Consider the following 14,969-nt stretch of genomic DNA (forward strand, 5'->3'; position numbering starts at 1 on the left):
TCGTATTGCGTAAGTTGCTTACGCTACGGGTAAAGTTGTCTTTTCTCGAGATCTGAAGGCAAAAAATTATCCTTAATTTTGTATTTATTGTCAACGCAGTGCGGCAGCCAGCAGACCATAGCAGGCTGTATAAGCGTGCTTATTGGCTGTCCTGCGGCAACTGCAGCAGCCTACCAGTGAGCCCTGCGTGACAAATTATCCTTAATTTTGTATTTATTGTCAACGCAGTGCGGCAGCCAGCAGACCATAGCAGGCTGTATAAGCGTGCTTATTGGCTGTCCTGCGGCAACTGCAGCAGCCTACCAGTGAGCCCTGCGTGACGCCCGCGCCGCCGCCGCTTTAGGGGATGAGGCGGATGAGCTGGATGAGGACGCCGACACTGACAGCTGTTCCATCCTTGCCTCTGACAGCGAGGAATGGTCCACCGCCTCCAGGAGTCCGGCCGTTCTCGAGCCGGCGAGGATGAGGAACTTCTGCGCCTCCTCACTAAGGCCGTTGACCAGCTTGGCCTCGAGTGGTCACCGCCGAAAGAGCCGAGAAGGGGTATAATGCCTTTCCCCCCGTGGAAGAGGCGGTTGCAGCGCACCTTTGCCCGCCCTCTGGATGGCGTTCAAAGGCTGCCCTCCCGTCTAAAGCCTGCAGGACTACATCAGCTCTCGTAGGCCGCGCTTTCTCCGCCGCCGGACAGGCTGCATCAGCCCTGCACTCCATGGCAGTACTGCAGATCCTCCAAGCCGATCTCCTCCGTGTTTTGGACGAGAAAGGCTCGGATCCTGCGTCTATTACGGATCTGCGCAGCGCGACGGATCTCTCCCTTCTCACATCTCAAATGTAAGTCCTGTGCCCGCCCTCGAGTGCTCACACATACTGACAAACACTTCGCCCCCGGCGAAGCTCTCGCGCGCCGTTCCTCGCACAATATGTTCCCCGTCCAATGCCACCGGGACATTGTGTGTAAAACGGCCAGCCATTGCTGCATGCGAGCCGCCGTATTCAAGCACCGAGAGCGCGCGTGCTGCGCCCGCGCCTCCGAATCAGGTTCTCGAGCCCGCGGAACGCGGCAATCAGAGCCCGGAGGCCATTCTGCCCCTTGCCGTACATGCGACAGCGTGGGAAGCTATTCCAGGTGCGTCAGAATGGGTGCTGAGCACAGTAAGAGAAGGCTATTCATTGCAGTTCGCTCGCCCCCCGCGCTTTCGAGCGCAAACCGAGACGAGAGTGAATGGGGAAGTAGCACACCTACTTCGTGCAGAAATAGCGAAACTTCTGTGCAAAGGGGCTATAGAACCGGTACCCCCTTCTCTGAGTGAGTCAGGCTTTTACAGCCGTTACTTCCTCGTGCCCAAGAAGGACGGAGCTCTCAGACCGATTTTGGATCTGAGATATTTGAACAAAGCTCTTATGAAAAGACCGTTCAAAATGCTCACAACCAGACAGATCCTCGCGCAGATTCGCCCGAGAGACTGGTTTATTTCCCTCGATCTGAAAGACGCTTACTTTCAGATCCAGATAATACTCCGTCACAGGCCATTCTTGAGATTCGCCTTCGACGGTCGGGTATATCAGTACACCGTCCTGCCGTTCGGCCTGTCTTTAGCACCCCGCACATTCACGAAGTGCATGGACACAGCTCTCGCTCCCCTGAGAGGTCAGGGCATGTGGATTTTGAACTATTTGGACGATTGGCTGATTCTAGCACAGTCAGAGGAAGAACTTATCTCTCACAGAACAGTGCTTCTCAGCCACCTGGAAAGCCTGAGTCTCACGGTCAGCTGGACCAAGAGCTCATTACTGCCCAGCCAGTCAACCACTTTTCTGGGTTTGGAACTGGACTCTGTGGCAATGACGGCCCGGCTGTCGACACAGCGCGCGCGCCGTGTCCGACGCCTGGCCGCGTCTTTCCAGTTGGGCAGCGCGCACCTCTAAAAACATTTCAGAGGATGCTGGGTTGTATGGCTTCAGCTGCAGCAGTGCTTCAGCTGGGTCTACTGCGTATGCGCCCGCTACAACGCTGGTTGAACGCTCGAGTGCCTCACCGAGCCTGGGCGTCCGGCGGCATTCGAATCAGAGTGACTCAGAGCTGCGTTTCAGCACTGAGACCCTGGTTAGCGGCCGACTGGTACCAGCGGGGAGTGACAATAGGAGCCGTCTCGCACCGAAAAGTTATCTCGACAGACGCATCCAACTTAGGTTGGGGCGCTCTTTTCGAGGGCAAACCGGTCTTTGGCCTGTGGTCAGACCAGGAGAAATGCCTCCACATAAACTGTTTGGAGATGATAGCGGTTTAGAACGCGCTCAAGTGCTTCCTCCCATATATACGGGACCACCACGTGCTAGTCCACTCAGACAACATGTCCGTGGTGTCCTACGTGAACCGACAGGGCGGTGTCAGATCCAGGAATCTCTGCAAACTGACAGAACGCCTTCTTGTGTGGGCTCATCACTCGTTGCGCTCGCTGAGAGCCGCGCACGTGCCGGGCCACCTGAATGTCGGCCCAGACAGACTGTCCAGAGACAACATTCCCCCGGGAGAATGTTCCCTGCACCCCCAGACAGTCCAGCTACTGTGGCGCCTGTTCGGCAGGGCGGAAGTCGACCTTTTTGCGTCGAAAGACAACGCTCACTGCCTGACGTTTTTCTCAAAGAGTGAGGACGCGCTGGCCCAAACCTGGCCCATCCGCCCGCTGTATGCTTTCCCTCCGATCTCGCTGTTACCACAGGTGATCAAGAGGATCAGGGAAACGCGCCACTCAGTGCTCCTCATAGCCCCGTGATGGGAGATCCAAATCTGGCACCCAGAGCTAGTGAGGCTGTCGCACTCAGCCCCATGGCCGATCCCGGTGAGGAAAGATCTCCTCTCTCAAGCCGGTGGATCAATCTGGCATCCCCATCCAGAGCGCTGGTCTCTGCATGCGTGGATAATCAACGGATACCCGCTGATTTGCCAGAAGGGGTCGTAAACACGATCACGCAGTCTAGAGCTCCTTCCACGAGAAGGCTCTACACATCTAAATGGTCAGTGTTCTCTAAATGGTGCGCTACTAAGAGCCTGGATCCACACACATGTGGGGTTTCACGGGTGCTCTCCTTCCTTCAAGAGCTGTTGGACAAGGGCAGGTCCCCCTCCACGCTCAAAGTGTACGTTGCGGCTATTGCAGCGTTCGTGGAGACGACGCGCAGCCGTGCAATAGGAAGGAACGAGCTTATCATCCGCTTCCTTAGAGGAGCCAGGTGGATGAACCCCCCGCGACCCCCCTCGGTTCCTATTTGGGATCTTTCTCTGGTCCTAGAGGCCCTGAAAGCGTTTCCCTTCGAACCGTTAGATTCTGTGGATCTGAAATACCTCTCGCTCAAAACCGTTTTTCTGACAGCTCTGTCGTCAGTAAAACGCGTGGGAGATCTACACGCTCTGTCTGTTAGCCCCGCATGTCTCGAGTTCGGACCAAATGACTCCAAGGTCATCCTCAAACCGAGACACGGTTACGTCCCCAATGCGATTGGCACTCCCTTTAGGGCGCAGATCATCTCCCTGTCGGCTCTGCCAGCATCCGATAGCGAGGACAGTGATAACCTCTTATGCCCCGTCAGGGCGCTGAGAGTTTACGTCACACGCTCCGCCGCCTTTAGGCGTTCTGAGCAGCTCTTTGTTTCGTTTGGTGGGCGCACCAAGGGTCTCGCCGCCTCGAAACAGAGCCTGTCCAGATGGATAGTGGATGCAGCTTATGCGTCCAAACACCTGCAGTGCCCTTTGGGCATCAGAGCCCATTCCACTAGAGGCATGGCCTCATTGTGGGCTTGGTCCAGCGGAATTTCTATTCACGACATTTGTATGGCGGCAGGCTGGGCCTCCCCCTCTACATTCGTGAGATTTTATAATCTGGAAGTTCCCGCCTTGCAGGCTAAACTGTTATCAGTTTAAGCGATATGTATGTTCTGCCCAGTCGTTCATGTGCAAACTATTTTCGTGTACTACTAGCTTTTCTGGTGAGCTGCACTAAGGGATGAGATTCTCTATATACAGACCGGCAGAGCCGCTCTGTATTTCCCCCATCACGCGCTTGTGCACTGGTGCTGGCCCGCGTTGCTGGCCGCCTATTCTCCACTCAGCTGCGCTAGGGGTTATACTCTCTATACATAGACCGGCGAAGCCGCTCTATATTCTCCCTATGATGTGCTTATGTACTGTGCTGGCCCGCGCTGCTGGCCGTATTCTCCATGCTTATACATAGCTTCCCTCTTCTAGAGAGAACCGAGGTTACGTTAGGTAACCGAGTACGTTTTCTCAACTATTTTGTTTAAAATGTTGCCTTTCTTTATGAAACTTACCGACATTCAAGTGTTAATAAAAAAGGATGCATGAAGCTAATAAAAGGTTTTTAAAATTAAAGTAGAGTTAAAGGTAAAGGTATTTTTCAAGTATAAAAAATAACATTTGAACATAGTAGTATAGGCCTACTGCAAGTGCAAAATTTTTATATAAATAGTAAACTATAAGTATAATGTTAAGTTCACTTAAAGGCAGGGTAGGTAGGATTTTTCAAAAAAAAAAACATTCCAAATTTGTTTAAACTGTCTTTATATACCAATACATAATTAAAATGTAAGTACTCTGAAAAAGAAAATATAAAAATCGAGTGACTGTAGACCTTTTAATCTGCAATAAACACAGCTCATTATTTCCATTCACTCCCACCCCCTCCCTTCTGAGCTCCTTCCAAAGCGACGCCCCCAAAACACATGAACGCGCGACGCCAAACGCTCAGGCTCAGCTGGAAGACGCATTTATTACCTGAGACGAGTGGAGAGGAAGGAGCGCAGTACATACAGTGACATCATGTCAGAATCACATGTAATAAAATACCTAACTTTATCACTATGAATATAAACAAATAAGATTTCTTTTAGTACTCACTATCAAGCTAGCATATCGATAATGGTAAAGTTTCATTCGGTAACGAGCTATATTTATAAGGCAAAACTAAAAACAGGTTGCATTGATACACGTTTTTCCATTACCATCAGTTACACTGTGATGAAGGTGAATTTCGTGTAAGATTCATAACATATACGGTGTTTTGCATGTAAGAGTTTCCATGATGAAAACATTGTTGACTCTAATGAAGACTAACGTACACTCCGAGTCCGGAGACAAGTACCGCATCGTCAGTTCGAGGACAGGTCCGGGGTTGAGGGCGAAGCAGAGGAGGTCGTTCAAGAGTGCGGGCAGGGTCCGAGGAAGTAGTTTTTGCCTTGTTTGCCTTCGCTGACTGCATGCAGGTGCTTTGAGCTGAATATTTCCGGGAACGGTGACATGTGATGAGTGCACGCAGGGCAGCGCGCGCAGTGGGGCTCGGGCACGAGACATGAAGGCATCTGATTGGTTCTTTACATTCGCACCGAATGGCAGTGATTGGTCAGAGTTTTTACTGTCCTGCAGCTGCTACAGAGGTCTGATTTTTTTCATTCCTTTTTCTGAACACATAATGTATTGACTACTCTCAGGATGGAAGGACCATTTCACCCAGTATAAAAAAAAGTGTTTCTGAACAGGATTACCTACCCTACCTTTAAAGAAAACTTGTAGTATAAAACTACTAAACTAGTAGTTTACTGAGAGTACACTAAAAGAAAACTTTCTAATATACTTGCGGTATAAAACTACTAAACTAGTAGTTTACTGAGAGTACACTAAAAGAGCAAAAATAATATATAAATGGTAAACTATAAGTATGATGTTAAGTTCTCTTAAAGAAAAATTGTAGTATAAAACTACTAAACTAGTAGTTTACTGAGAGTATACTTCAAAGTTGCTACAAGTATTAAAATAGTAAACTACTAGTATACCCATAAGTTCACTTGCAGTACAAATGAGAAACATAATTATGAACTAGTTGTGCACTTAAAGTTTACTACTGTTACACTTATAGTACACTTAAACATATACTTTTATATACTTCAAGTGGGCCAATTTAGTCCCAAGCGGTATTGAAATAGTACACTTACAAGTTTACTACTAGTACATATTGAACATTCGTATACTTACTACATAAAGTATACTTAAAAATATACTTGAACATTACTCAAGTATACTTCATAAAATGAACTTGAAGTATACTTTTTTTTCGTAAGGGGCTGCACTGCTTCAATGCTTTGCAGGCTCGTCCAAAATTTTGGTGGAAAAGCTACACTGTTTTAAAAGCAACTGAGCTACTGTCAAGCTACTGAAAAATTTTGTTAAGTTAGTAGCGTTGCTACTTGTAGTTAGCTACTTCCCAACACTGCGTGCCACTCCCTCTAACCCATGGTTATCTGATATTCTTCGTGAACACCGGACCAAACTGAGAAAGAGAGAAAATGGCGCAAATAAAAAACAAACTCTGACCTGAGTATGTATCGATCTCTGCTCTTATCCTTCTCTGTTGAAGTACATGCTGCAAAATCTTCATATTTAGACAAAAAGATCAACAGCACTTCAAACACATGAAAACTTTTCAAAACATTCAACTCTCTCTTCTGTCCCCCTCCAACACCTCTTTAACTGCTAATGATTTTGCTCATTTCTTCACTGACAAAAAACCCATCAGCACACATTAAACACATCACTTGTAGATAGTTACAGACCTGTCTCTCTTCTACCATTCATAGAGAAAACACTTGAACGAGTTGTATATAACAAGGCATCATCTTTCTTTTCACATAATAACCAGCTGGACGTTTACCAATCTGGTTTTAAGACCGGGCATTCAACCGAGACTGTATTACAACTGGTCACTGAAGCCTTGAGGATTGTGAAAGCTGATTCCAAATTATCAGGTCTCATTCTCCTGGATCTATCTGATACATTTGACAATGTGAATCATCAGATCCTTCTGTCCACCCTCTCATCACTGGGCATCATGGAAACACTGGTTTGAATCCTATCTCACAGGTAGATATTTCAGGGTTGCCTGGAGAGGGGAGGTATCCAAAGTACATCAATTGATCACGGGGGTTCCTCAGGGTTCAGTTCTTGGACCCTTCCTCCTCTCCATATATACTACATCACTGGGACCCATCATACAGGCACATGGTTTCTCCTACCATTGCTATGCTGATGACACACAGCTCTACCTTTCATTTCAACCAGATGATTCCACAGTAGCAGCACAAATCTCAAGCTGTCTGGCGGACATCTTGGCATGGATGAAAGAACATCACCTGCAGCTCAACCTGGCAAAGACTGAGCTTCTCTGCCCCCCTGCCAATCCGTCTCTATAGCACGACTTCACTATCCAGCTAGGTTCATCATCAATTACCCCATCAAGGTCGATCAGAAATCTTGGAGTAATCTTTGAGGACCAGCTGACCTTCAAACACCACATTGCAAAGATAGCTCGGTCATGCAGGTTTGCACTACAAACCATCAGGAAGATCAGGCTATCTCAAACTATCTGAGCATGCAACACAACTTCTCGTCCAAGCACTGGTCATTTCTAGGATTGATTACTGCAATGCTATTCTGGTTGGACTTCCATTATATGCAATCAAACCTCTACAAATGGTTCAGAACGCTGCAGCACATCTTGTCTTCAACTAGCCCAAAAGGGCCTACATCACACCTCTCTTTATCTCTCTGCACTTGCTGCTCGCATCAAGTTCAAGGCATTGATGCTTGCTTACAGATCTATCACAGGCTCAGCACCCTCCTACTTCCACTCGCTCTTACGAGTCTACATCCCTACCAGAAGCCTGCAATCGGTAAATGAGCGACGGCTTGTAGTACCATCACAGAGAGGCACAAAATCACTCTCCAGAACATTTTCGTTCACTGTTCCTTGCTGGTGGAATGATCTCCCCACCTTCATCCAGAATGCAGAATCCCTGACAATATACAAAAGACAGCTGAAAACTCGTCTCTTCCATGAGTACTTTACCTCATTATAAAAAAAACAATTCTATGCTTTTCCTTTCCTTTAATCCCTCCCTATTCTAGTTTATTCTACTCTAAGCAATGTCTGAAACTTTGTATTATGAGCACTTCTTGTGTTTATTTGCCACTTTACGATGAATCGTTTGCCGTACTCCTCTTTACCTCATTTGTAAGTCACTAAATGAATAAATGTAAATGTAAATGATCACATAATGAAAAGGATGTTAAAAATCACAGCTGATATTATTTCAGGTTCACACTGGAAATGGACAGTAAACTTGATTGCATTGCATTGCATTGTGTTAAACTGCACTCCATACAGTTTGGTCTGTTATGTACTGCACGTTTTGGCAAAAACTGACCCCCCTAGTAGTATGCTATTCTGAGCATACAGTATAAATAAAGACATAAGTAATCTACCAATGAGAAACATTTTTGAGCATTTTTGGTCAGTGTATTGATCTCTGTCTAGAGATATTTTTAAGCTGTATTTAAAAAATATTTACACTGATACACATGCACACACCTCTGCGGAAGTGCTCTGTCCATTAATGGTGTGTTCACTTCCTGTAGCTACGCCCACTCCATTACCCCAGTGCAGGTGCAGCTGTACAGCACTATAATACCATGGCAACCCAGCCAAGCCCATCCAATGTGGCAATGTCATCTGCACTGTGTGAGAAAACAAGAGGAAGTTCGAGGTAAAGAAGAGGGTCATGTTTAACAAACTGCATTTGGCCACACTTTATATTAGCTGTCTTTATCTACTATGTACTTACATTAAAAATAATTGTTGAGTACAATGTACTTACTGTGTTCATGTTGTATTGCAAAATACTTGCTGCTATTAAGGTAGGATACTGTTCAGGTCAGGCACATGATTGGTGATATGTTTGGGTTTAAGGGTGGGTAGATGTAAATACAGAAATTAATTAGGCTACAGATCTAACTACATGCAGGATTTTTTTTTAAATATAAGTACAACATAAAAATGTATGTACACAATAAGTTCATTGTATCAAATGATTAAATGTTAGTACATAGTAGACACTTAATATAAAGTGGGAACCAGTATTTCACTGTCACACAGTTTTATGCTAAAATGTTGTTACAGTGACACTTAAAAGTAGTAGCCACTCTTAAAAATGTATGAATTTCATTGCAATATGCAAAGGCATTTATGAATTTTTAACAGGGAATTTAGCATCCAAGTACTTTTTTCAAACAGTATCACTTTATCTAAAGTAAATGCTAAATCTTAAAGGGGATGTCTAATGCTATTTCATGCATTGTGACTTATTTACACTGTGAAAGAGTTAAAGAGTTTAGGATTGTCATCCTAAACATGGCCAAAGTTTCAAAAAACGATTTGGATGTATGACGGAGTACTTCTGTGCCAAAATATCCTCCTTCAGGTGTCCTTTTTAAGTTTCGGGAAGTTTTTTTTTTATTGTTTTATTTTTTAATATGGCCCTGTATGACGTCATAAAGGGTGGAATTCCTTGTATGGGCACTTCTCCCGGAAGAGCGCGTGCACACATCAACCAGAGTGAGAGCAAGAGCACGTCCATTAAAGTGCTTATTTCGGGTTATGCCAAGTTCACACTGCACGATTTTCAAGCTCGTCAGATCACTGTTCTTTTCACACTGCATGACTATCTGGGGAAGCATTCAATTGAGAAACATTTTTGAGCAATGCAACGGTCAGTGTATTGATCTTTGTCTAGAGATATTTAGTTTCTGAGTGCACACTGCACGATAAATCGGCGACAGGTGGTTTGACATTGCATGACTTTACAATAGGAAGAATCGCCCACAACTTCTGGCAAATGGTCCGTTTCATAAACAAACACACGCAAGAAGTGATAAGGAAATAACGCAAGATCACGCGTGCGTCAGACGCCAATGTGATTGTCTGGATTGTTGTTTTAGATTCCGTCTCTCACAGTTGAAGTGTACCTATGATAAAAATTACAGACCTCTACATGCTTTGTAAGTGGGAAAACCTGCAAAATTGGCAGTGTATCAAATACTTGTTCTCCCAACTGTAACTGTTTGTGCTTTGTTTCTGTTTGGTATAATTGTAAATATATCTATTAAAATACTGATATTCTTGTCTATAACTCCTCCTCGAACTTCCCGCCCTGTATCTTGCTTTCTCACTGGCCGTAGGTCATCGCCGATGTAATTTTCAGTTAGGACACATTTCACACAGCAGGATTTTGAATCGAAGGTTCAAGCATGCCATTTAGCATTTCAAATATCTCACGGGCGTCTGCGACTCATCGGCAATGCTCTCAGATCACGTCTTTGATAATTCACACTGAGTGATTGTCACTCACGTGAACGAGCACCGATTTGCCACCGATTTCGGCCATTTGTCGGCAATTTCGTAAAATCAAGTGAAAATCGGGCCTAAAATCGTGCAGTGTGAACGCGGCATTACGGAAGTCGTCGGCAGCGCAGGACTTGCTCGAGAAAGATTTGTCATTTTGTTTTAAGACCACGAAATCAACAATGTCACCAAAGAAGTTTGTTTTTCCAGGGCAGCAAGGAATGTTTTATAAACTACGCCCAGTTCGACGCTGGATTTGCAGATCTTTTGAAACTGAATGATGGAGTGGTCCTAGCGATAAAAGATCCCAGTCATGAAAAGAATTATAGTAGTAGAATTGACTTGAATTGACTTGACTTGACAAAATGATCACCAAACGGGTGAACATAATCCACTCTGATGTGGATGTCAGAGTTTTTGTTTTAAATCTCTAGGAGTAGCTTAAGTGTGTGACCATTTTGAATGGGTGAAAAAGATAAATTTACCTGAATGGCCATTATTGGAGAGGGTGAATGGTTTGTTACCAGGCTGGTTGTATCCCAGGGGCTGCACAGGGATTAGCGTTGGGTCATGTAGTGTTTGCGATGTGTCCACATTTATGGGTGACTGGCTGGAACCACCACAGTCAGGAAAAAACTCAGCCCATTCTGGCTGTCCCACAGCACCTAACACAACCAGAAAAGGGTGCCACAGCGAGGAGATTGTTGGTATGGGAATCAGTCATTGAAAATGTGTGTGGAATTATAAATGATATAAATGCTAGTAAGTTAAAAATAAAGCATTAGGGAGAATGTGTGTGTTTACATTATGTTCTGAAAGTTCATGAAGTACTAGCTAAGTGTTAAGTCATGCAAAGTTAATGAGGAAATACATGGTTACAAATCCATAGACTACACACGTTATAAGTGCTGAAACATTCTGTAGTGAAATTAGCTATTGAAAGAAAAAGGGGGGACTGAGCAACAAAAACATTTAAAATAAAGGCAGAAAAAAGTTGTTTTATTGGATAACAAAAGAAAACTTTGCATATGAGTCTGGGTCTTTCAGCTTGGTGCCAAGTCAGTTCTGTGTACACAGGGATTAGAGGCCCACTCAGTCTCACTGTTGACCACGAATATCCCCCAAACCCCTGTTCCACTCCAAAATGTGGGGAGGGGGAGGTTGGGTTGCTCTCATTGATCTGTGGTTGCCAAGGAGATCTCTATGACAACTGCAAGCCACATATTCCATGCCTCTGTCAGTTTACTTCTTGTATGCTGTCCCAAACATGGACAGGGAACAAAGCATCACTCAACCAAGTAACTGTTTTATTCAGAAATAATGAGTTGGATCACAACAATGGCACACACATTGTCCAGCCCTGAAAAAGTGTCCTGGAATGTGTGTGTAGTAGGTATAACAGTAGAAATCATTCCAACAGAAATCTTGCATATAAGAAAAAATATATATATATTTTTTTTTGTTCAAAGAAAAGAACAATATACATCATGTCATTCTTACATTATTTGTCATATGTCAGTGAAGGACATTTTGACAACCCCTAATTTCTCTCAGTAATTTACTGTAAATAAAAACGCAAATATTCTTCATTATATCTGCAAATATTAAATAAGCAAAATACAAGCATGCCTTATAAATACTTAATTATTATATTACTGTACAATAATGAGAATTTGCATATTAAATAGGCTTAATTGACATATAGTTGTCATCACCATCTAAGCAGTTTTAAAATAGGCTTAATTTTTCGGTTGCATGAGATTCACCTGGACATTATTTTGCATTTCAGCATATTGTTATTCTTTTAGCTGTTGTGTATTTAGTTCTGGACACTCATTAGTACAGATTACGTACCAGTTTAGCGCATGCAATGCTAAATATGGCTAAATAAGCTTTTCCAAAAGCCTTATTACGACAAGAATGTCACAAGATTACAATGCTGTTCCAAAATGGCATTGCTGTTCAAGCAGAGCAGCCTCCTATTCTTCATCATGCCATTCTTTTGTATCAAATTAAGCTACTTAAATGCAGCCTCTTGCACCGGTGGACATCTCTCTCTCTCTCTTTCTCTCTCTCTCTCTCTCTCTCTCTCTCTCTCTCTCTCTCTCTCTCTCTCTCTCTCTCTCTCTCTCTCTCTCTCTCTCTCTCTCTCTCCTAAACTCTGCACTCTGTCCATGTGAGTATGTAATGCTACTATGGAAGAGATTAAATGGAAGTAACAGAGTTTGAAAAGAAAAAGAAATAGATAATTGAGGGAAAAGGTAAGCTTGATTCAAATATGGAAATATAAACAACCAAATAGCCAAATTCAAGGCTTTTTCACAGAAGCTCTGAACCAAAGTAAATCATAAGTATTTTCCATTATGCATATAAGTTATCTATGATATCCTATTCGCAACTACATAACACAATGCAAGTGAAATAAAATCTGTCACAAAATTATGGAGAACAAGAGGGAAAAAAATAAAGAACTGTATTACCTGCATATGTCCATTCTTTTGCTAAAAAAAAAGAGGAAGAATATATTAAGGTTGCAACAGATTTGCAGTGTATTTTAGCACTTTTAATTTTTTTTACTCAAACAGTTAGTCTGTTTTAATTGTTCCACAATTAAACGTTACTGAAGCATCAAAACTATAATTCCTATAACTTCTTCTCTTTTCATCTGTGTTTAGATGCAATGATCATTGTTACAAAATGCTATTGTATTAATAATATATTACTAATCTAAGTCTTACCTCTTCCTGAGCACTCGACACACTTCAAAAAGAGAGAAAGAGACACTGTTATCCAGACAAGGTCCATGCTTTCACCCTCCTCTCCACAGGCCTCACACACTCACACAATGAGAAGCTGGTATAGACACACCAGTAAAAATGTAGAAATGGTGGAAATCCAGGTATTAAAAGGTCAATAGCAGTATGGCTTGAAAAAAATTATGTATCGAAAAACATTCACAAAGAAAAAATAATTCTTGGTACTTTTTTGTAGCTGAAAAAGATGGTCCAGCAAGCTGAATTGTGGAAGAGAGAGGCCATTGCATGCCACAGAAGAAGATTAAGAATTACACCATGAAGAGAGAGAGAGAGAGAGAGAGAGAGAGAGAGAGAGAGAGAGAGAGAGAGAGAGAGAGAACCAGAAGGAGAAAAGGACAAATGAACGAGAAAATCACTTGCTGCTGGACACTGAAAATGTGTATGACACAACTAGCTGAGAGGGGGGTAGGACTGAGGCAAAGGCTGATTGAAGGGGTACTGAGGTGATAATAAAGAGAGAATGAATAGAGACAGTCAGAGAGAGAGAGAGAGAGAGAGAGAGAGAGAGAGAGAGAGAAAGAGAGAGAGAGAGAGACCAGAGCTAGAGAATAGAAAGTTCAGAATCCATTTAGTTTATTTACTGTAAACTGCAATCAATGTTTTACAAACTTTTTTGGCATGCATAACTATCAAATGGTCAATTTCACGGTGCTGTTGAAAAATTGACAGTAAATATAAAGATATGCTACATGTCATAGATGTGGCTCTCTCCGATTACCGAAGGACACCGTCACCAGAGTATTGAACTTCATTTCCCATCAGCCCCGTACCTAGGTCTAATCACCTGGACAGGTGCATCCTCTCCCCTCTATATAAACTGCCTCCGAACTATTACACATTGCAAAGTCTTGTTCTGCCCCGGCTAACATTTCCGAGCGTTTATTCTACTTTGATTGTCTCCCTGTTATATGATCCTTGCCTGTTTATTGATTCTCGTGTATTCGTCTGCCGCCTGCCCCGACCTCTGCCTGGTATTGTTTATGATTCTGGATTTTCTCTGACATTCCTGTTACTGATCTCTGTATATTGCCTGCCTGACTATTCTCTATTAAAAATACTGCAAATGGATCAGAACGTCTCTGACTCTGCATCACAGAAGACTTCGCCACCACAGGATCCAGCAGCTATGTATCGTCTTACCTCTGAAGTATCATCTCAAGCCTATATACTGGCTGCCCACCAGCAACAGCTGACCTCCATCGCTGACCGAGGAGCTAGTGAGATCCATGCAGGCTCTCTCTACACAGGCCGCCGCCTCAGCTCCTGCCGCTGCATCTCCAGATCAGCCGATTCAGAGTGTGAGTACAAATCCTAGCAATCCTCGCTGTCCCTTCCTGATAAATATGATGGCTCATCTGCAAGGTGTAAGGGATTCCTTTTGCAATGCTCTCTATTTATCAATCAACAACCTAACCTCTTTCCTACCGACGACAGCCGAGTGTCATTCATTTGTTCACTGTTGACCAGAAGGGCTCTGGAGTGGGCGACAGCGCTTTGGGAGGGGGGACGCCTGTCATTTCCCTCATATGACAGTTTTCTCCGCCAGTTCAGAGAGCCTGGCGAGCTTCTACTTTACCTACGCCAAGGAGGATCTTCTGCTGCAGATTACACCCTTTCCTTCCGCACCCTTGCTGCACAAACTGGTTGGAAGGAAGATCCGTTGAAATGACTCTACCGCAAGGGCCTCAATACAGATCTGAAAGGGGAACTGGCGTGTCGGGATGAGGGAGTCACTCAGCCAATTAATGGACCTGACCATTCGCCTTGATAACTTGATGCGAGCTCGGCGAGTGCCTCAGATGCACCGAGCCGCCGAATCTCCCTCCGCAAGTCAGGAATCCAAGCCTATGCAGATCGGCTACACTCGGCTCACATCCGAAGAGAGAGAAAGAAGATTACGTCATCGCTT

At 44.1% G+C, this 14,969-nt stretch overlaps 1 protein-coding gene across 4 annotated transcripts in view; it reads right to left on the reverse strand.

Annotated features, from left to right (window-relative positions):
• Positions 1–13,443, reverse strand: part of ca14 (carbonic anhydrase XIV) — a 69,870-nt gene extending 56,427 nt beyond the window's left edge. The window contains exons 1-4 of one of the 4 annotated variants that reach the window (XM_084435550.1): positions 12,983–13,443; positions 12,725–12,745; positions 10,730–10,909; positions 8,436–8,581 (exon numbers count right to left, since the gene is read on the reverse strand). In XM_084435550.1, the coding sequence (XP_084291676.1) occupies positions 8,436–8,581; positions 10,730–10,909; positions 12,725–12,745; positions 12,983–13,049 (414 nt within the window). In that variant the 5' untranslated portion in view covers positions 13,050–13,443. The remainder of the gene's footprint in view (positions 1–8,435; positions 8,582–10,729; positions 10,910–12,724; positions 12,746–12,982) is intronic. The other 3 variants (XM_084435553.1, XM_084435551.1, XM_084435552.1) reach the window with 3 other exon arrangements.
• Between the last annotated feature and the right edge of the window lie 1,526 nt (positions 13,444–14,969).

The sequence above is a fragment of the Rutilus rutilus genome, assembly GCF_951802725.1.
Source record: "Rutilus rutilus genome assembly, chromosome: 17".
NCBI classification, from domain to species: Eukaryota; Metazoa; Chordata; class Actinopteri; order Cypriniformes; family Leuciscidae; genus Rutilus; species Rutilus rutilus.